Source organism: Clarias gariepinus, chromosome 2 (genome assembly GCF_024256425.1).
Source record: "Clarias gariepinus isolate MV-2021 ecotype Netherlands chromosome 2, CGAR_prim_01v2, whole genome shotgun sequence".
In the NCBI taxonomy this organism is placed as follows: Eukaryota; Metazoa; Chordata; class Actinopteri; order Siluriformes; family Clariidae; genus Clarias; species Clarias gariepinus.
Window position 1 is genome coordinate 40,020,909 of NC_071101.1, and position 19,172 is coordinate 40,040,080.

A 19,172-nucleotide genomic window follows, 5' to 3' on the forward strand; every position below is an offset into this window, starting at 1 on the left:
AAGAAAGAAAGAAAGAAAGATTTTGTACTCAAAAAAGAAAGAAACAATAAAAGGAAGTATGCAGATAGAGAAAGAAGGAAAAAAAGAAAGAGAAAATATAGGCAAGTGTGTACACAAGAAAGAAAGAAAGGCGTGCATACAAAGAAAAAAAGAAAAAGAAAGACAAATGACAAGTGTGTACTCAAAAAATTTATATAGAGTTTCTATAGATAATTTATTTCCATGAAATGATGTCGGAAAAACGTTGATTAAGTGACGGTTCATCATTACGGCTAAAGGTAAGAGACCTGAACCTGTTCATGCACTATGATGCACAAAAGCGAGATCCAGGAAAAACTTCATCTTCGTCTGTGACGCACTAACCTGAGCACTGGAGCTGCGACAGGATCTGCGAGCCCTCAAACTGGTGGCTCACCATCTTCAAGTTGGGCTTCACGCAGCGGATAAACCCGGAGCCCTGAAATCGTAAATTAATATTAAAAACCCTAAAATAAATACATTTCAAAAAATGACGCCGGCCTCCTCGGAGACCACTTAGGTCAGATGTATTAGAAAGTTAACCAGAGCAGAAGGCTCACAGATGGTGGACGTTAATAAGAGATCATGCTAATGGGTTAAAGCTCGTTTGGGTGTAATTGGAGTGTTCTTGATTTGGTAATTACCGTACTGCGCAGCTTGTCTAGCAGGATGTTCAGCTGGGTCTGTTCGGATCAAAGATGGAGAAGAGAATTAGCAAAAACGAGGTACGAGTCAACGCCGCGCGCCAATGCGCTCCGCTTTCGCTTCTCCAAGCCTAAAGCCATTCGGATTTTACTTTTCTAGCGGGAAAGGGGTTAGGGATGGAAACAAATAAACAGTGCAACAAAGTCTTGATGCTTTAAGCCAAAAAGACAGAAATGTCAACAGAGATTACATGTGAAAGACCAGACACCAAAACACACACACACACACACACAAAGTGCAAGTGAGAAGAAGGCAGAACTGGAGCTTTGGTGTATCACGTCAGGTTAACACCATGCAGGAAGCCTAGCAGAGATGCACAGAGCATGTGACCGGGGCGCTCATGGATACCTGACAGAGTAATGCTTTTAGTCCGCCATCTCCACGGATACCGCATCCAAGGAGACTACACAAGATGGAAAAAGAAAAAAAAAAGAAAGAGTCCAGAATTTCTCTTCTTCTTTTTTTTTTTTTCTACTCTCGTTTTCTTTCTCTAGTTCTGGCTGTGAGACAGGACGGGACTATTGTGTGCAGGAGGACAAAGAGATCCTTCGCTGATCTGGATAATATGTCACGGCTAAAAGAGTTTTACTTATCGTCTGACAAAGCGCCGGTCCCTAAGCTCAGCACTCCGGTGTCAAAATTTGATAGCAGGAAAAGGGAGACAGAGATTCCTTAATATTTCACCAATTCCAGTAAAATAGTCTGCTGAAGCTGTCATTCTGACACATCTGTCTTCCTCTGGCTGTAGAGAAACTCATTCAGTCCCGGAACCCAGACAGACATGCATATATATATATATATATATACATACAGGAGAATTGTTCAAGTCAAACCAGGACTTGCTCAAATTTCTCATAAAAATAAAGACATTCACGTACAGAGGATTTAAACACAGTTTAAATTGTTAACACTCTGTTATTCTGCACAATGGTTTGATTGAAACTTGTATTTCAAATAATAATAAACACGAATAATAATAAAGAAGCCGTCCATCCATGCTGTGCTTGAAGTCAATTGGTTTTATGCCTTCGTTCGTGAGAAATTTCATCACAAGTACGGGTTTGACTTGAACGCCCTTCTTAGAAATATTAATCAATCTAGCAAACTTTAGTTTTTTCACTGTTTTTCAGTCCTCGAAACGCTACGTACGTAAATCTGGCAACAACACCGACAAAAGATAAATGGTCTGCCTTCCTATACAGTATGATGGAGCGCTCGGTTCAGTGCTCAGGACATCCATTAGTATTCATCCGTTATCCCTGTCGGTGTTGCATAAACTGGGTTTTTTTTTTAAATCTATGGCGCTGCCGGAGTACTCTGTTAAAAGGTCAAACGAGCAGATGTTCCGAATGGCGCAATAAATCTGACCGACGTCAGGCTCGTACAGAACCTCTGATTTAAAAACAGGCTAAATCTAACAGCTCTGTGCATCATAAGCACAACAAGACGTTAACAACCTAAACGTGCACGAGAAACCAAACTGCTTGGTGAGTTCAAAAACGCGGGAAACCTTTATTACAACAAGTAAGGACGAAAAGGAAGCGTTTTACATTAAGTGTCGAATTTGGGCCTCCGAGTCGCGCAGTGGTAAAGTGCTCGCCCTATCATCCGGAGATCGCGAGTTCGATTCCCGGGTGAAGCTGTAACCTCCCGCAGCCGGAGGTCTGGAGAGAGCTGATTGGCCGAGCTCTCTCAGAGGGGAGGGATGAGAGGTACTTAGGTCTCCCACATTAATCACGGCTCTACAGCCAATCAGGGGCGTCTGTGAGCTCGCGCAAACAAGCTGGAGTCGTGATAGTCTCCGGCCCTTCCGAATGAGTGGTAGTAGTCCAATTCATTCCACAGGGAGGAATTGGATACGTCTAAATTAGGGAGAAAATCTTGGATCCCAAAAAAAAGAAGAGTCGAATTTATGGAGGAGAAAAAAAAGTTTTATACAACTTAAAAAAACAAAAATAAAATAAAATAAAATTTGGCCTGAAATGGCCAATTCTGTTTCAAAGTCTCTGTCGGTCCCTCCCTCTCTCGCTGGGTCTCTCGTTCCTGCTTTTGTTCTTTGCCGCTGTCTATCCACCTTTTCTTGCACCATACATCCCAAGAGAGGCATGGAATGGAAAAGTAGAGCGAGTGGGAGAAAGAAGACAGGAGGACGGATAGAAGAAGAAAGGGCAGAGAAACACACACACACACACACACACACACACACACACACACATAATGGAATATTAACGTTCACTTGGCTGTCAGGTTCGATGTGTACCGTAAGTCACATTGCATTCATACCTTCTTTTGTCCTGCAAACTTTATATCTATTTCTGCATGGACATTAACGTTTTTATATACTCCTCTGAATTCATCCCTAATTTAATCATGTTGAATTCCCATCCGTCTGTCCATTGGTATTTTTATTTTCATGAACTAACCTTGAATTTGTTGCCCACGCTGATGAAGCTGAGCTTGCCGGCTTTCTGCTTGACGTCTTTGGAGCTGTTGGAGTTCTCGAAGAGCTGGCGTATAAACGCATCCTTCGACTCGCTAATGAGACTCCCCAAGGACATGTGCAGGGCGTCGTTGTTCTTCTCCACGAACTTTATCTGAGAGACGAAGCAAGAAAAGTTGACGTCCGGCGGTTTCCCTGAATTCCCTTACAAACCGGTTATAATCAGGAAAGAAGAACGGAGGAACGTGAAAGCAGAATCCTACGACTTAGGGTTGTGACCTCATGCACTGATGGTGTAACTACAGTACACACTCACCGGTCACTTCACTAGGTACACCTGTAACACTGGTAACACAAATAACAAATAATCAGCCAATCGCCTGGCAGCAACTGGACGCATTGTACAAACCGAGCATCAGAATGGGGAAGAAAAGTTAGTTAAGTGACTTTGAATGTATCATGGTTTTTAGTGGCGGACTGAGTATTTCTAAAAACTCTTGATCTACTGGGATGTTCACACACAACCCTGAATCTCTGGGGTTTACAGAAAATGGTCTGAAAAAAAAGGAACATATCCAGTGTAGAGTTAAAAAGCCTTGTTGATGCCAGAGGTTAAAGGAAAATGGCCAGAACGGTTCGAGCTGACAGAATGGCAAATAACAAGTCATTATTACAACTGAGGTTTGCTGGAGAGCATCTCTGAACATACGACACAGGAATTTTGTAGAGTAAACGAGTGGAAAAACGTTCCCCGGTCTGATGAATCCCGATTTCTGCTGCCTAGGGTCAGAATTTGGTGTAAACAACTTGAAAGCATGGATCCATCCTGCCTTGTATCACCGGTTCAGTGGTGTAATGGTCTGGGGGAGATTTCCCTGGCACACTTTGGGCCCCTTAGTACCAATTGGACATGCTTTAAAAGCCGCAGCCGTCCAGAGTATTGTTGCGTCTATCCCTTTATGAGCACACGGATGTGTATACGCCAGTTAAATCATCTCAAATTGGTTCAAAATGAGGTCATTGTCCTCACCGTCACCAGATCTTAATCCAATAGAGCACCTTTGGGATGTGATGGAACGGGAGGTTCAGATCATGGATGTGCAGCCGACAAACCTGCAGCGACTGTGATGTTTATATGAGCCAACATCTGTAAGGAATGTTTCCTTGGTGGATTTATACCATGAAGCAGTAAGGCAGTACTGAAGCCAAGGTGTACTTAATGAAGTGGCCGGCGAGCATATATATATATATATATATCCGTGACTGCTGTTTAATACTGGAATCGGCCTAATAGTTATTAAAAATAAAGAAATACAAATAATACTTTTTTAAATATATTTTTTGTTACAATGTTTTTTTTAATAGAAGAAGATTTCAAAAGTAACTATTTCGCTGTTTAAAAAATACATTCTAAATGACACAATGTATCACAGATCACTTTCATATAATAAAATGGCCTTGGTAAGATTTGTTGTATGTGGATGTGGTTGTGTGTGTGTGTGTGTGTGTGTGCGCATGTACCGTCTCATAACACACTGCTCCGGCGAAATGTCTGATAATGAACCCTTCGTCATCCCGCACGTTCCTGTGCACTGTGAGCTTCGACTTCCTGGGAACCTGTGAGCACAAAGAGAGCTGAGTGACTTCAATCCCAGCACTCGGGTAGACGTCCTGTACCGGACATGCGCTGGGATATATGGTTTATAGGACATTTCTGTGGTCAAAATCCATTTGAAAATGTCCTATTAACAGTATTGACTGTACTTCCAATGTACGTGTATAATGTGTGTGTACGAGAATCACTTACACATAAGCGGAAGTGGTTTTTGTGCTTGCTGTGGACCATTTCGGTAAAGTGCTGATCGCTTGGCTGAGGTAGACGGTTTTCTTCATCCAAAATGTCCAAGATGCCCACTAGCTTTGCCTCTACCAGATCTGAAAAACAATTCAATTTCATCTGTCTAGCGTTTTTAACAGCGGTGATCAAAAGGAGAGTATGAGAAAATGTGTATGAATCCAAATAAAAACACAAGCGTGTGGTATAAACTTGTCAATTTTTACCGTAACTCCACTACATCCTACCAATAATATCTGTACTTTCTACTTCACTACGTTTCTGCGCTACATAACCACAGCCGTGTGTAGCGTTTGAAACGTGCTGACTATTATGTGTAACTGCTGGATTTGTCGTCCTACTATAAAACTACGGTGGCCCTGAAGTGCAAAACAAATTAACAAAACTGAAAACAAAAAAACAAAACCCAAAACAAATTAACAAATTCAAAACCAAATTAACAAAAACGGAAAACAAATTAACAAATTCATAACCAAATAACAAAACCCAAAACTATTTTTTAGATAGGTTTGTTGTTTTGTTTTTCATTCGCCAACTATACCTACCTTTTCCGGTTTGTATCGGACTGGCGCGAGAAGTGCAATACAAATTAACAAAACGGAAAACAAATTAACAAATTCAAAACCAAATTAACAAATCCGAAAACAAAATAACAAAACTAAAAACAAAACAACAAAACTCCCCCTCTCCAAAAAAAAATAGTTTTGGGTTTTGTTATTAGTTTTGTTATTTTGCTTTCGGATTTGTTAATTTAGTTTTGAATTTGTTAATTTGTTTTCCGTTTTTTGTTAATTTGTATTGCACTTCTCGGCCAGTCAGATATTAGTTATTTTGTTTTCCGTTTTGTTAATTTGGTTTTGAATCAGTTATTTTGTTTTGGGTTTGTTATTTTGTTTTCAGTTTTGTTAATTTGTTTTGCACTTCACGGCCACCGTATAAAACGCTTAATCAGTCATAAACCTCGTTAAGAAGTAAAGCTTACGAGATCACATGCCTCTTTGTCTTAAACTGTCAGTAATCTGGACGGCAAAAAAAAAATTAAAGAAAAACAATCAGAGAAAACGCTGTCTAAAGAAGTATTAAACTATCGACACTTAAACTGATTATTCTGACAAAATCTGATCTAGGATCAGTGTCCGAATTCATATGGATCACTTTGCACTCAGAAACCTGATCTCTGATCAGCTGCTTCCATATTTAAACAATAACCCCGTCTAAACACTGATCTAGGATTAGCTACTGCCTGAACAACAGTGTACAGAACAACAACATATAGTATAATCCAGTAAGACTTAAAAGGGTTCACTAGGTGCATACAGGATGACGGATGGAGGAGGACAGACTGGTACTAGGGATCGAAGAAAAAAAAATTCCCCACACCATTACTCCACCACTAATCTGAACTCACGACCCCAGGCAGGTCTGACCCTGGCATCTTTCACAAACTTGTCTACGAGAGACAGACAGGTGATCAGACAGCCTTTGAAATGAATTGGCATGTAGACATACATTATACAGTACAGTACACCGCATATATGTACTGGGAATCAGCGCAGTGCTCACACTGACCCCCAGTAAAGTAATAAGCAAAGGACAGAGTCTTGGCAGGCAGACAAATAAATCACACACTGTTTCTGTTTCCTAGACAGCCTTTATGCCTGATTCATTTTCTCTCCTCCGCCCTTTTACTCGCTTTATTTCGAACCCAGACACATCAATATTAATATATCGTTAATATGTAATGCGATATTCCCCCGAGTGCAGCGTGTGTAGCATTTATTTGTGTGTTCTTTGCTAAGCATTTATTTATGTGTCTGAGAGTAATACTGATAACGGCACTTCGGGGGGTTTAGACACCACCTACAGCACCGTGCGGCGAAATCAGCAGCGCAAAGTATATGGTGGTTTTTCTACTTGTATGTAGGTTAAAGAAATTCCTCAAAACTAAACATATGCATAAGCAATAGAATTAATTATAACCAAATATTAAGCAGGTGTGTGTGTGTGTGTGTGTGTGTGTGCCAAAGATACAGTACACACCTATGCAGTCCTGATTGTCGACGTATTTCACCTCGTTCACTCCCAGGCCCTCTTTCTGATACAGCTCCTGCTCCTGGAACGCGAACAGATTAACCACACATCAGCGAGTGCTTTAAAAGCATAATAATATATACAGATTTATTTTTTCTACGGAAAAGTTAAAAGGTCAGTGCTTTTATGCTCTAGGTATTTTGTCGAGCTGTAGAAAAACACCAGATTAGATGTTTAATATTCTGCTTTTTCAATACACACACGGGATGCAAGGGCTGCAAGACTGCCGCGTACAATAGCAGCACTGATTCTTGAGAAAATAAATAAATGAAGAAAGGCACCTCGATCATGGACAGCCTCGAAGATGACAAAATTTGACGACATGCGATTTTCCTCTCAGCCGCTTCCTGCCAACATGCTATTCATCAAACTGCATAAAAGTGCACATTTTGCGTCCTTATAATCAGATTAAATAATCTACCGAGACTAAAAACTGATTATCCGTATATACAAGGGACGTTCGAGTCTAATTGGGGCGTTTAATTCAAAATACAGTTAAGAGAGTACAAACTCCCGTTATTCATCTATATAATCCCCTGCTACACTAATGCACTAATCCCAGTGTTTCACTAGTGCTTGAACACCATCAAGGTAGAACGTTTTCTCAGTACTGGACATCAAGGCCATGATCAGACTGCCTGCTTCACGTCTGAAACACTGGACCCCGAGGAACTCCTCTAATGGCCCAAACATGTAGAAATAACTAGTAATGTCATGACCATAATCTGGTAAGTACTAATACCCCTAATCTCACCTACGCGGTTTCACGCGGTGGCTGTAAGTACGGTTCATCATAATTCTCCGCGAGTTTTGGTGCTGTGATAACGTTTCCATCTTTTCACACGTCGGTCCTCGCGGACCTTGCAGAACTTTGCGGAACATCGGGCGGTCATTCGCGGCGGCTCACAGTGCCTAGCACCGCTTCTCACCGAGAGTCAAACCGCATAGGTAAGATAGGGGTATAACAGCGAGGATAACAGTGGGGGGCGGGTTATCGGGGGCGGGGCTTGTAGGATGACTTTCACACACACACACACTAACGGAATCACTGCTGTTTGGCTAACGGATTACATAAATTTTCTGAATAACGGATTACATTTTTTTTTAATTACTAAATGACAGTACTTAAATGTTGGACCTAACGCGTTAGATTACTCGTTACATCAAAAAAGTAATCCAAATACTTTAACTTACTTACACCCATTACACCCAACACTGGTCAGGACCGTATGAGGGATGTGGCAATAATTTCCAGCCGAGTTCCTGTAATGTGTAAGTAGTGCTGATGATTGATTGTGTGTACAGTTCACACAGACAGATGCGTCTCTTCCGAGTTGGCAACAAGTTATCAGTCAATTTTCAAAGATCAGACGTTTCACCTGCTGCATGTTCACAGAAACGACTGCAGTGGGCTCTAAGTCGCCTCGGCCTGAGATCGTCACTCACAGCCTTCTTTAAAAGGTTTGCACGGTTCAAAGGTTCCAAGTGTCTCATCACCATACTGTGCTTGAAGTCTCCTGAAATGTCAATCGTTTTTACGTCTTTATTCACCGGAAATGTCATCACAAGTCCTGGTTTAACTTGAACGCCACCGGTAATCAGATCCAGGATCAGCTGCTTCATGACTACAAACTACAAAAAATAGATCTCACTGTACTGGAAGAACTGATCTCAGATCAGCCTTGTTCTCCTTGTTCTGTTCACGACCCTGTCGAAACACTGATCCAGGATCAGCTACTTTCTATCTATAGAATGACACGATATACTGTACATATGGAAACTGTCATATAATCCAGGTCAAGTTGTTTAAAAAAGTGTCTTATTTCAGTCCAATGTTGTTTTTTGTTACTGAGCACCGAGTCTGTCATGTCCCGCTGACAGGAGCACGTGAGTGATGCTGTCTTAATTTGACGTCTCGATGTGACGTTTCACGCTCCCTGCCATGTGAATCATCAATCAGTCATACTGTTTGAAAATTACATTAGTGTGCTTCCAAGTTTAGGGAGGATTCAGTCTATTATCTTGAGATCGTAAGATCGGGCAAAGTGTGGCAATGCCACTGGAATCCATCCGTAACCAGGAGTTACAGACAGCAGAAATATCTGTGCTCGCTACAGTATGTGAGAGGGATGGCAAATCCTCTCTCTCACACTATTCTACTCTCTAACTGTCAATCACAGAAACACTAGATCAATTGTGATGCCTTGTGAGATCACATGTATGCGGTACAGAGTGACCTTGTGACCTCGTGCGAAGCTTACTGGGAGGTGGGAATCCAGCAGAACTACACTACAGTTCAAAAGTTTGGGGTCACTTGCAAATTTCTTTGTTTTTGTTTATTGATTTATTTTCTACATTCTACAACAATACTGGGGATTTCAAAACTATAAAATAACACATATGGAATTAGATAATTATGTAACAACAAGAAAAACAACAGTTAGTTGTTATTTTAAGACACAGAGGTCAGCCTTTCTGTAATAGTTCTTGCAAGAACAGTATTGTCAAGTGCATTGGCAAAATCCGTCAAGCACCATAATGAAACTGGCTCTTATGAAGACCATCCCAGGAGGACGAGACCAAAACCTACCTCTGCCGCAGACCAGAAGTTCATTTAGAGTTATCAGCCTGAAAAATGACCAATTAACAGCACCTCAGATTAGAGGCATTATAAAGTCTTTACAGAGCAGAAGTAGCAGATACATCTCACCATTAACTGTTCAAAGGAGATTAATGCATTTTTTGGACGCCGTCATCGTTCCTTTACAATGTAGAAAGAAATAAAAATCAGGAACGATCATGGAGTTAGAAAGTGACCCCAAACTTTTGAACAGTAGGGTAAATTAAGGATGGAACGATGCATGGGATGGATGGATGGTTTGGGTACGAACACAGCTTGAAAAGAACTGATCTAGGATCAGATGATTAATAATAATAATCAAATACCTTTAAAACCTTGCAGAAAAAAAATGGAACAAGTGCCTAAAATCTACAAATCTAACAATTTTACACATTGTTAAAGCGGAATCCCAGACGCCATTCTGTCTCAGAGCTGTTTTCCACTGTATTGGACTGTGAATTTTTTGGTTGAGGATTTTAGGAAATTAGGATTATTCACCATCAGGACAGTTTTACAGGACAGCTATTTTCCATCATCATGCACCCGCACTGAGTTATAGTTCCCGTTTTTTTTTATGTAACGAGGTAGTCCCCGACCTAAACATTTGATTTACAAATTTCCGCAAAAACGAACGTTCTATGAGCATTTCGAAAAATGCAAACAAATCGCAAAAAATAGACACTGCAGAGCACCAGATACCAATATTTACAATTATATACAATATTTTCAGTGTGTAAGTGAATGTATAAAATGTCTAAACTCCGGTATATTGTATGTGCGTAAGAAATGCAATGTGTCTGCCGGTTTCAATAAATCAGTCCGAGAGCATAATGATAGAAAATGTCATTTAATTAATTTTCTTAGGCACAGTTACGTTTTCTGGCCACATTATGGCAGTGTGGAGAAAGGGGACAGATTCCAGATTTAGTCAAGCGGATTGGTATGCTTTACATTGTATATTCGTTTCAAAGACGTACAAGACTCACTTTGTCAGACTTAAGAACAAATCTGACTTACGAATGCACGGAACTCGTTTGTAAGTCGGGGACTACCTGTATTAGGGGGAAAAATTCATTCTGGTCAGCTCTTTTAGGGGACTGAGCCCAAACTCTCCACTGCCGGGAGAGAGAGATAAAGGATGGAGGGAAGGAAGGGAGGAATTGTGCTGTCCACTTACCTCTTTGAGGATGCGCTCATTGAAGAACTGCTGCAGCTTCTCATTACAGTAGTTGATGCAGAACTGCTCAAAACTGTTGTGCTCGAAATATTCTAAGGAAAACAATGAGAGGGAGAAAAACGAAACAGAGAGCGGGAGAGAGAGAAACAGAGAGAGAGAGAGAGTAACACGGGTGAGAAATGAGAAGGAGAGAGTGGCATAAAGTGAGAAAAGAAATGACAAACGAATTGGCAAGGGGTCAGAGAACAGAGAGAGAACAGAGAGAAAGGACAAGAGATAAAAGAAGAATGAGAAATCAAGAATGAAAGAGAAAGGGAGGGGAGAAGCGTTTCAGGCTTGGTGTGAGTCTCATGAATGTAAAGTATGTCACACACTGCGAGACTTTTTTTTTTTTTACCTCACGTTGAGTCATGGTGAGGAAATGACCACACACACACACACACACACACACCCACACACACACACTTGTTTTAATATCCCTTCATCAACATAATTATTACCGCAGGTAATTAATACAATGCCTACAAATAAATCTAACACTTACGTTAAGCTAAGCAGTTTTTTCTTGTGGGGACCAAAAAAAGTCCCCACAACGTCAGCACTATGAGACACTCCTGTTCTTGTGGGAACATTTGGTTCTCAGCAGGATATTACTTTAAAATCACATTCAATATCTCTGGTTTAACCTTATAGTTTTATATCACATTGCCTGAGGTTCACACACACACACACACACACACACACACATACTCACCGAAACCGGCGATGTCCAGCACGCCGATGAAATTAGCAGAGGAGTCGAAGGGGAAGCACTGATTGACTCGGGTGACAACATGATCGAAGAGACGGCTGTAAACTGCTTTCGCCAAAGCGTCACGAGCGTTATTGGCCTGCTCCACTTTTAGAGGAACCCTGAGGGCGAGACAGAAAAATATAAGTGGCGTTCGAGTCAAATCTGGACTTTTTTTTCGTGATGACATTTTTGGGGAAGTGAGGTGCAAAACTGATCAACATTTACAGGAGGCTTTAAGCATAATACGGCGATGAGACTCTCAGCTGTAGTAAAAAAAATTTGAATGGTACAAACGTTTCACAGGAGTACATCCCTGTTCCTGTTAACGTTCAGCAAGTGAAAACATCTGGTCCTTGAAAATCAATGGATAACTTGTCGGCAAGAGAGTCACTCCAAGCCTGACCTCACTCCAAGCCATTTCCACAGTTCCTGAGAGGTAAGCGTTTAGTCTGACACACTCTACCGAGTGTGTTATTCCATACACCTTGTGCAATAAGAAGCGAGGTACATCATGCTTGCGCTGATTGGTGATCCTGAAGAACACCATCATTCCTAAACGGACGAAAGTCAAATGCGACTTTCCCAAGAGCTAAAGCCAAAACAAAACTGAGGGAGGGGTTTCAGATCACTGAGAACCCCAAAGTCACCCTGACGGAACTCCTAAGGGTCTATGTGGAAAATGGAAAGAATGGAGAACTTCCCAGGAGCGTATAAAAATCTCTCTCCAAGGTCTTCAAGGTCGTGTGAGCAGATTGCGGCCCATAATGACTAGCTAGTGGGTTATTAAAAGACAAATAAAGGACGCCATGAGACATGAGATCCTACAGACAATCTTAAGGCCTAATGTTTAAGGTTATCTCAAATGGGCTAACAGACCAAAGGTATTAAAGTCATAATGAATTGAAGTCAAAAATACAGTGCGAGTAACTTATATAATCTAAAAGAGTTATTTATTAATAGTTATTAACATTACCGAAATAGCCCATACAATACAACAAGTCCCTGTCTTTACCGCTCTGGCTGCTTTTTTTTCCCTCTTTTCTTTAAGTTGACTTTCCCCGTCTTTAAAAACTTCCAGCAGCGTATAAGACGTTCCACTTTGGGGCAAAAAGACAGAACTGTGTGAAGGAAACCTTTTACATCTCAAAGAAAACTGTACTTGTTATAAATTCCATACGTTCCAGATACACACACACACACACACACACACACACTCCATTCTCGAAGCTGTTGGCTCCTTCAACCTTTCATGTTTTATTCACAATCCTGAAAGCCTTTACAGGGCAAAGGGGAGAAAGAGGAAATAGGGAAGGAGGTGTATTATGAAGTAGAACTTCAGGTTGCAAGATATAAACTGCAAAAGGGATGAGAGAGAGAAAGAGAGAGAGAGAGAGAGAGAGAGAGAGAGATCGTCCACAGTTAAAATGACTGTCTAGATGTAAAAAGCTCATGGATAAGCATGCGCTCACGTTTCCTTTTACCGTGTGTCCCTGCCCTCACTCGCACGTGGCTATGCTCAGAATTTCCTCTTCTACATTACGTACGGAAAAAAGCCCAGATCGGTATTCAGGCAAAGGTTGTGCAGGGGTACGCACGTGTTATACTTTATGTCAATCAACAAGATGGTTTTTTAAATTCCTGATTCATAAATAAAAAGTCAAATAATGGGATCCGCTGAATCAGGTGCTATTTTTAATACGCTGCTCAAAAACAACGGTTAAACTGAACCAAAACTGGGTCTCATTTATCATAATATTAGTCTTATTTTATTTGTCATTTACAAACCGTCTCTTCATAATGTCAGACATCACATTTCCCAGACGTATACACGTTAGGTATATAAATACATTTTAGCGCTTTGAGGTAGGCGGGGACTAGACTGTCCATTCAATTCAGTTTGAACTAATGTTTATTGTCTTGTTTATTTCAAGCAGTTAATTTTTTTTTACAAATCAAAAACTAATGAACTGATCTGTTGTTGTTTGATTTTTTTGAATGTTAAGTCTCGAACAAAAGCGCTTTTGTTACTAACAAACTTCTCCAGTCCAGTAGATGGCGGTATTGTAATATATTCTAATGCAAAAGGAGGCTAAAAAGCCTCGCATTGACTGTGGTCTAATTTATATATCATATCCCTTATTTTAAGGGATTCATCAATGTTTAAGAATTTAATATTTTAAAGTTTAAAAAGTCTGCAGCAGTTCGGAATTAAAAACGAATTATTTGAATCGATCAGAAAAAGATACATTTCATAATCGATTAAAAATAATTTGTACACTGGCTTTTTAACATGTATACGTGCACATGCACACGCATGCACACACATGCACACGCATGCACGCGCATGCACACGCATGCACACGCATGCACGCACATGCACACGCATGCACACACATGCACACACATGCACACACATGCACACACATGCACACACATGCACACACACTTCACCACAATAAATGAAGAGATAAAACCTTGACTAGGGAAGAAATACAGGCAAAAAAGCCAAGCCCCAGGTGGGAGGACTGATAATAACAAAGAGACGTGATTCAGCAAGACGAGATGAGGATCAGTCTAAAAACCTTTTGTTTTCTTCCATGCGTTTAAAAACAAGACATGTCTCCAAACAGGAACTGAAGCAACAAGAGGCTTTAGCCGTAGTACATCCGAAAACAAAAGCACACGACAATGTCGTCATTAACTTCGAATTTCTATTAAGAATTACCATCTGGTGGTTTTTACAAAGCAATTGGTGTGTCCAGAATCACATACTGAGAGGTCACTGAACTTGGAGGCCTTGATCAGACTGCCTGTTTCATGTCTGAAACGTTGGCCTCCCAGGAACTCCTTAAATGTGCAAATGGCTTGGAGTGAGTTTAGGACTGTACGAGACGAAACAGTCTGCATTTGTCTGCTGACATTTGGAAATTTACGCGGAAAAGAAAGTAATATCATCCAGAGAAACTAACCAGAGAATCCGAGCAGGAAAACAAATAGGAAGGGGACATTTGTGACAAGTCTGTAAAAGTAAGAAAAACGCCTGAAAAGCTAGCGGTACTAAGCAGCACTACCTTTTTCCCCTCGTTTTCTCACCATTAGAGACTCTTGAATACCTGAGTGACGTTGATTAACTGATGTTTAAAGAGCATTCCAGGCACAAGACGATCTAACACAATCCAGACTGACACATTAGAATGTGAATGTACTTAGTTACAACCTAAAACCAAGCCTTTGAAAATTGTCGATTTAAAAAATATGCTCTCTCTGTCCCTTTGTGTCTAATTACTGTATATAATGTATATAATTAGATAATGCTAAAAATTCCTCCAAAAAAAATCCTTCCAGTATGCCAAACAATTCTACCTTTTAAAACTGTACTACATTACTTCGTGCAACGATCATTTAAAACTACAAGTATGGGAATGATGGTAAAGTAGCACAGACCGCTGTGTATAGCTACAAATTGTATGGGTCGAAAATCCTGACAGGGTAGGAAAAAATTATAGAACACTAGTACTTTATATATTGTTGTTGGTATATTGGTTTTCTAAGCAATTGTTAAATTATCAAAGGGGGTTTAATAAAAAAAAATGTTCTAGAACTGCAACAAGTACATGTACTAAAAAAAATGTATAATTATCTCCTGTGCTGTTGGTTGTTTAAATGGCATGTCTCATGCAAAGCGATAGTCTTTTACATGCATACTCCAGTCCAGTAGGTGGTGGTATTACACCAAGCGCCCATAAAGCTGAAAGAAGAAAAGTGATTTTTTTTGCCTCGCATTTCTTTTTTTGCCTTGCATTTTTTTCCAAGGCAGAATTTTTTTTTTCCTCCAACGTAAATTTTTTTTTTACCCATGTCCCGTATGTCCGTAGGAAATAATGTAAATGCAGATAATCCGTTCCAGCCACCCAAAAATATTTTACCATTATTATCCATTTCCAAATCTATAATCATATTTTTGCATATAAAAATAATAAAAAATTTTAGAAAAGACATGTAAAAGTACAATATGAAATAAATAGACTTTAAACCTCATTTAACCTTAATTTCAGATTCCTCTTAGCATAAGCTGCTTTTAAAAAGTATTTCTTGATGTTCTTGGGACCAATAGTGCTATGCATATACTAAATCTTATACAAAATGCAAAAAGAAAACAAAAAAACTCTGCATGCTAAACTTAGCCGGCGTTCTGTTTAGCTCTGCTCGGTCGTTCGTATGCAAAAAATTATTTTAAAAAATTTCAGATCTTAAGCCAAAAATTCAGGAGACAGGACATTTTGTACTTCAAAAAGGTATTGTATATTTTTAGAACAAAAGACACCAATAACCTCTATAATTAATTACATCACCCAGCTATAAAGCATATGCAAGTGTTCTTAGGAATAGTTGTATAAAATAATATTTAGTACATTAATAACAACTTTTGTGTTGGTCTTGTTTGATGTTTTAATTAGATATTTTCCCCAAATGCAGCCTGAGAGAAAAAAACTAAATATGCTCTTTAGTTGGAATATTTTTGAATATAATTTTTTTCCAATTAAGCTTCGGATATCTTAATAGTCATTTCATGGTTGTCACTTTGCATGCTTACAACAACCATGATACATATGATTTGCATTCATATTCATATTGCATATGCATGGAATTAAAGTAAAATGTTTGCTGTGCCAGATGGAGTCATTGTACAGCAAGAATACATCATCAAGACCGAGGTGTTATCGTGCTCTCCGTGAGTCTGCCAACAATCCGGAGACAAGCTCGAGTAATTACCATTGTTGACTGAAATTGCATTACCAGAGTCACATTATTGTGCGTTACTAAAATATGCCATGCATGTCCAATAGACTGCAAGCAGCAAATGATACCAGAATTTAGGACGATCGTGCATGTGCTGGATCCCACCTATACTGTATGTTACTGTACGAGTTCACTGTAATGCTTTAAAAACAAGCCATAACCTCATTCCTCATCATGAGTCATTTAACCCATGGTGGATGTGAAACACCAAAAAGCCAAGGCAAAAAATACAGTGGCTGTCCGCCTCACATCTGATTTGTGACCATGAACAAATACAGAGGCTTACCTCCCAGTAACCCGGCTTTTTATTGATGAAAATGACAAGCTGGGCACAATTTGGCTCGGAGCAGAACGTTTTCCTGACAGTCACACTGCAGAAAATATGGCTTGGGTCACAACAAATCCAATGGGGAAAAGGTGAGTGAAAGAAAAAGTGAAATGTCTTGTCAAAGATGCTGCTACAAATATGATCACTCGTTTTCTATCTGAGATGTGTATACCGTAGCACATGAACCGAACGTAATAGTGCGAAACTTATTTAACCGGGTCTCTGCCCTTGGTAAGTCACAAAGCTTATAACTTCTCAGATGCCCCTGACCTCATCACCCCAAATAGGAACCACACAGTAAAAAAATATAAATCAAGAAAACAAGTTTGCTAGGGACTATAAAGATTGGACAACTGTCCTGTTTTAGAGCGTTGTGCGCATCAAGGTAAGAAGGGAAGGGCATGAAGCGATTGTGTAGAAAACCCACCATACAAGCCTCTGGAGGCAGTGTTTTGGTCTGGGGTTGCTTTTAGGCACAGCAATGCACAATGAAGAATGAAGTCAGCTGAATGTACTGAACGACCAAGTTGGTACATCTGTGGAGCTTTACTTCCATGACAGTACGACCATATTCCCGGAAGAGTGGTTTTGGGAGCATGAGGAATCATTTTCACGTACAAGTCTTGCCCCTACAGTATGCAGTAAGTCTCCTGGGAAAGGCTCCTGACCCCCCGTGTCCCAACACACAGGATAAAGCGGCATATACAATGAGACAATGACCATTTATAGCAATGGCAGCATGGTGGCTTAGCACAGTCGCCTTGCACCTCCAGTGTCCGAGTTTAATTTCCTGCCTCATGTCCGTGTATGTGTGGAGTTTGCATGTTCTCCCCGTGCTTGATGGGTTTCCTCCCACAGTCCAAAAACATGCAGATTAGCCTAATTGACGGTCCCAAATTGCCCTATAGTATGTGCACGTATGTGTGAATGGTCAACCTTGGCCTCCATGGTCCCTAGTTGGACCACAGAGGTTCCTAGATGGATGGATGGATGGATGGATGGATATATTGTACAGTATGTTTTAGGAGTAGGTGTCGCTGGAGAGCCCTGTGATTGACAAGCTTCTATTTTGACAGAACGACATATTGTATAACACTAAATACATTACAGAAATATCATTGTTTAATAAATCTAACATAAATTATTGTATTGGTATGAAGATATAAAACTCTCTGACACCACAAATAATAGTTATTGATTTTTTTTCCCTCTCTAACAGCATGTAATGTTTAGCTTTATTACTTTAAAAGTCCTGCAGACCTGAAAGAGAGAGAGTGAAAGAGAGCATGAAAGAAAGAGTCACAATTTTGTGTCTGGTCCCTTCCAATTCCTCAGCGACTGAAAACCAAAATCTATCCCAGTGAAGCCATCTGACTGTAACAGAAACACAGACCACACACCAAAACAGACCAATAACAGTGTGTGTGTGTGTGTGTGTGTGTGTGTGTGTCGTGGGGGGGTGGGGGAGCTTTCTCCCAGCTCTGTCATCCGTTCCTGTCTTCCTGTCTTATCACCCGGTGCAGCATTCGCAAAAAGGTCAACGAGCACACGGATATGAGTTTTATGGGCCAGGCGTCTAGAAACGGCAGCCGCACGGACAAACGCCATTCAGTGATTCTTGTATGTTCACAGCGGGTTGTATATAACTTAGAAGTGGAACGGTGGGGGGAAAAAATCCACAGCATGATAACTGCAGCTGTTGAAAAAGGAAATTTGTTTTAAGGAAGGAAGGAAGGAAGGACGGAGGAAAACAACTGGAAAGGAGTCAAAAAGGAGATGTTGTCATGAGCAGGACATGAAGAGATACTGTTATTACAACAAAGCCTCTTGTACCTCGACATTTCTTTCTGACAATATAAGCTACGTTTAATGTTCTGGACAGGAAACTACTGGAATTATGTCCATTAACATTAAAGTAGCGAAAAACAGGATTTACAGCATTTCAAATTCTAGCACTTATCCACAGCGACTTCTAATTGTCTTAACAAAAAACCTAGTTCACTAGGTCTAAGATTAGCCTCTAAAATTCTTAAGATTTTAACAATGGACCTACGGCAGTTCCATCATCGTAAATTGTCAGAATGCAATAGGCATTTCCATGACAAACATGTGCAAACATTTAACAGAAGAACAGAGCTGTGTCTGCTTTGTATGAGTGACAGGGAGAAGGAGAAAGAGAGAGATGTGACATAGTCTCACTTGATAGAAGTGTCTTTAGCGCCTCCTGCTGTTGTGAGCATGACTCTAGTGGTGAGACTGACTCGGAGGTCTTCTTCGTCCAAACCCAGCAGCTCGGCACAGTACTCCAGAGCTGTACTTGACTGTTTCTTTAAATTACAGCCTCC

At 40.3% G+C, this 19,172-nt stretch overlaps 1 protein-coding gene across 3 annotated transcripts in view; it reads right to left on the reverse strand.

Annotated features, from left to right (window-relative positions):
* The window catches only part of myo6a (myosin VIa), a 98,833-nt gene that overhangs the window by 33,439 nt on the left and 46,222 nt on the right, over positions 1-19,172 (reverse strand). For all 3 annotated transcript variants that reach the window (XM_053478125.1, XM_053478115.1, XM_053478133.1), the window contains exons 12-20: positions 19,027-19,171; positions 11,661-11,818; positions 10,907-10,998; positions 7,059-7,131; positions 4,971-5,098; positions 4,685-4,780; positions 3,147-3,317; positions 663-701; positions 364-457 (exon numbers count right to left, since the gene is read on the reverse strand). In XM_053478125.1, the coding sequence (XP_053334100.1) occupies positions 364-457; positions 663-701; positions 3,147-3,317; positions 4,685-4,780; positions 4,971-5,098; positions 7,059-7,131; positions 10,907-10,998; positions 11,661-11,818; positions 19,027-19,171 (996 nt within the window). The remainder of the gene's footprint in view (positions 1-363; positions 458-662; positions 702-3,146; positions 3,318-4,684; positions 4,781-4,970; positions 5,099-7,058; positions 7,132-10,906; positions 10,999-11,660; positions 11,819-19,026; position 19,172) is intronic.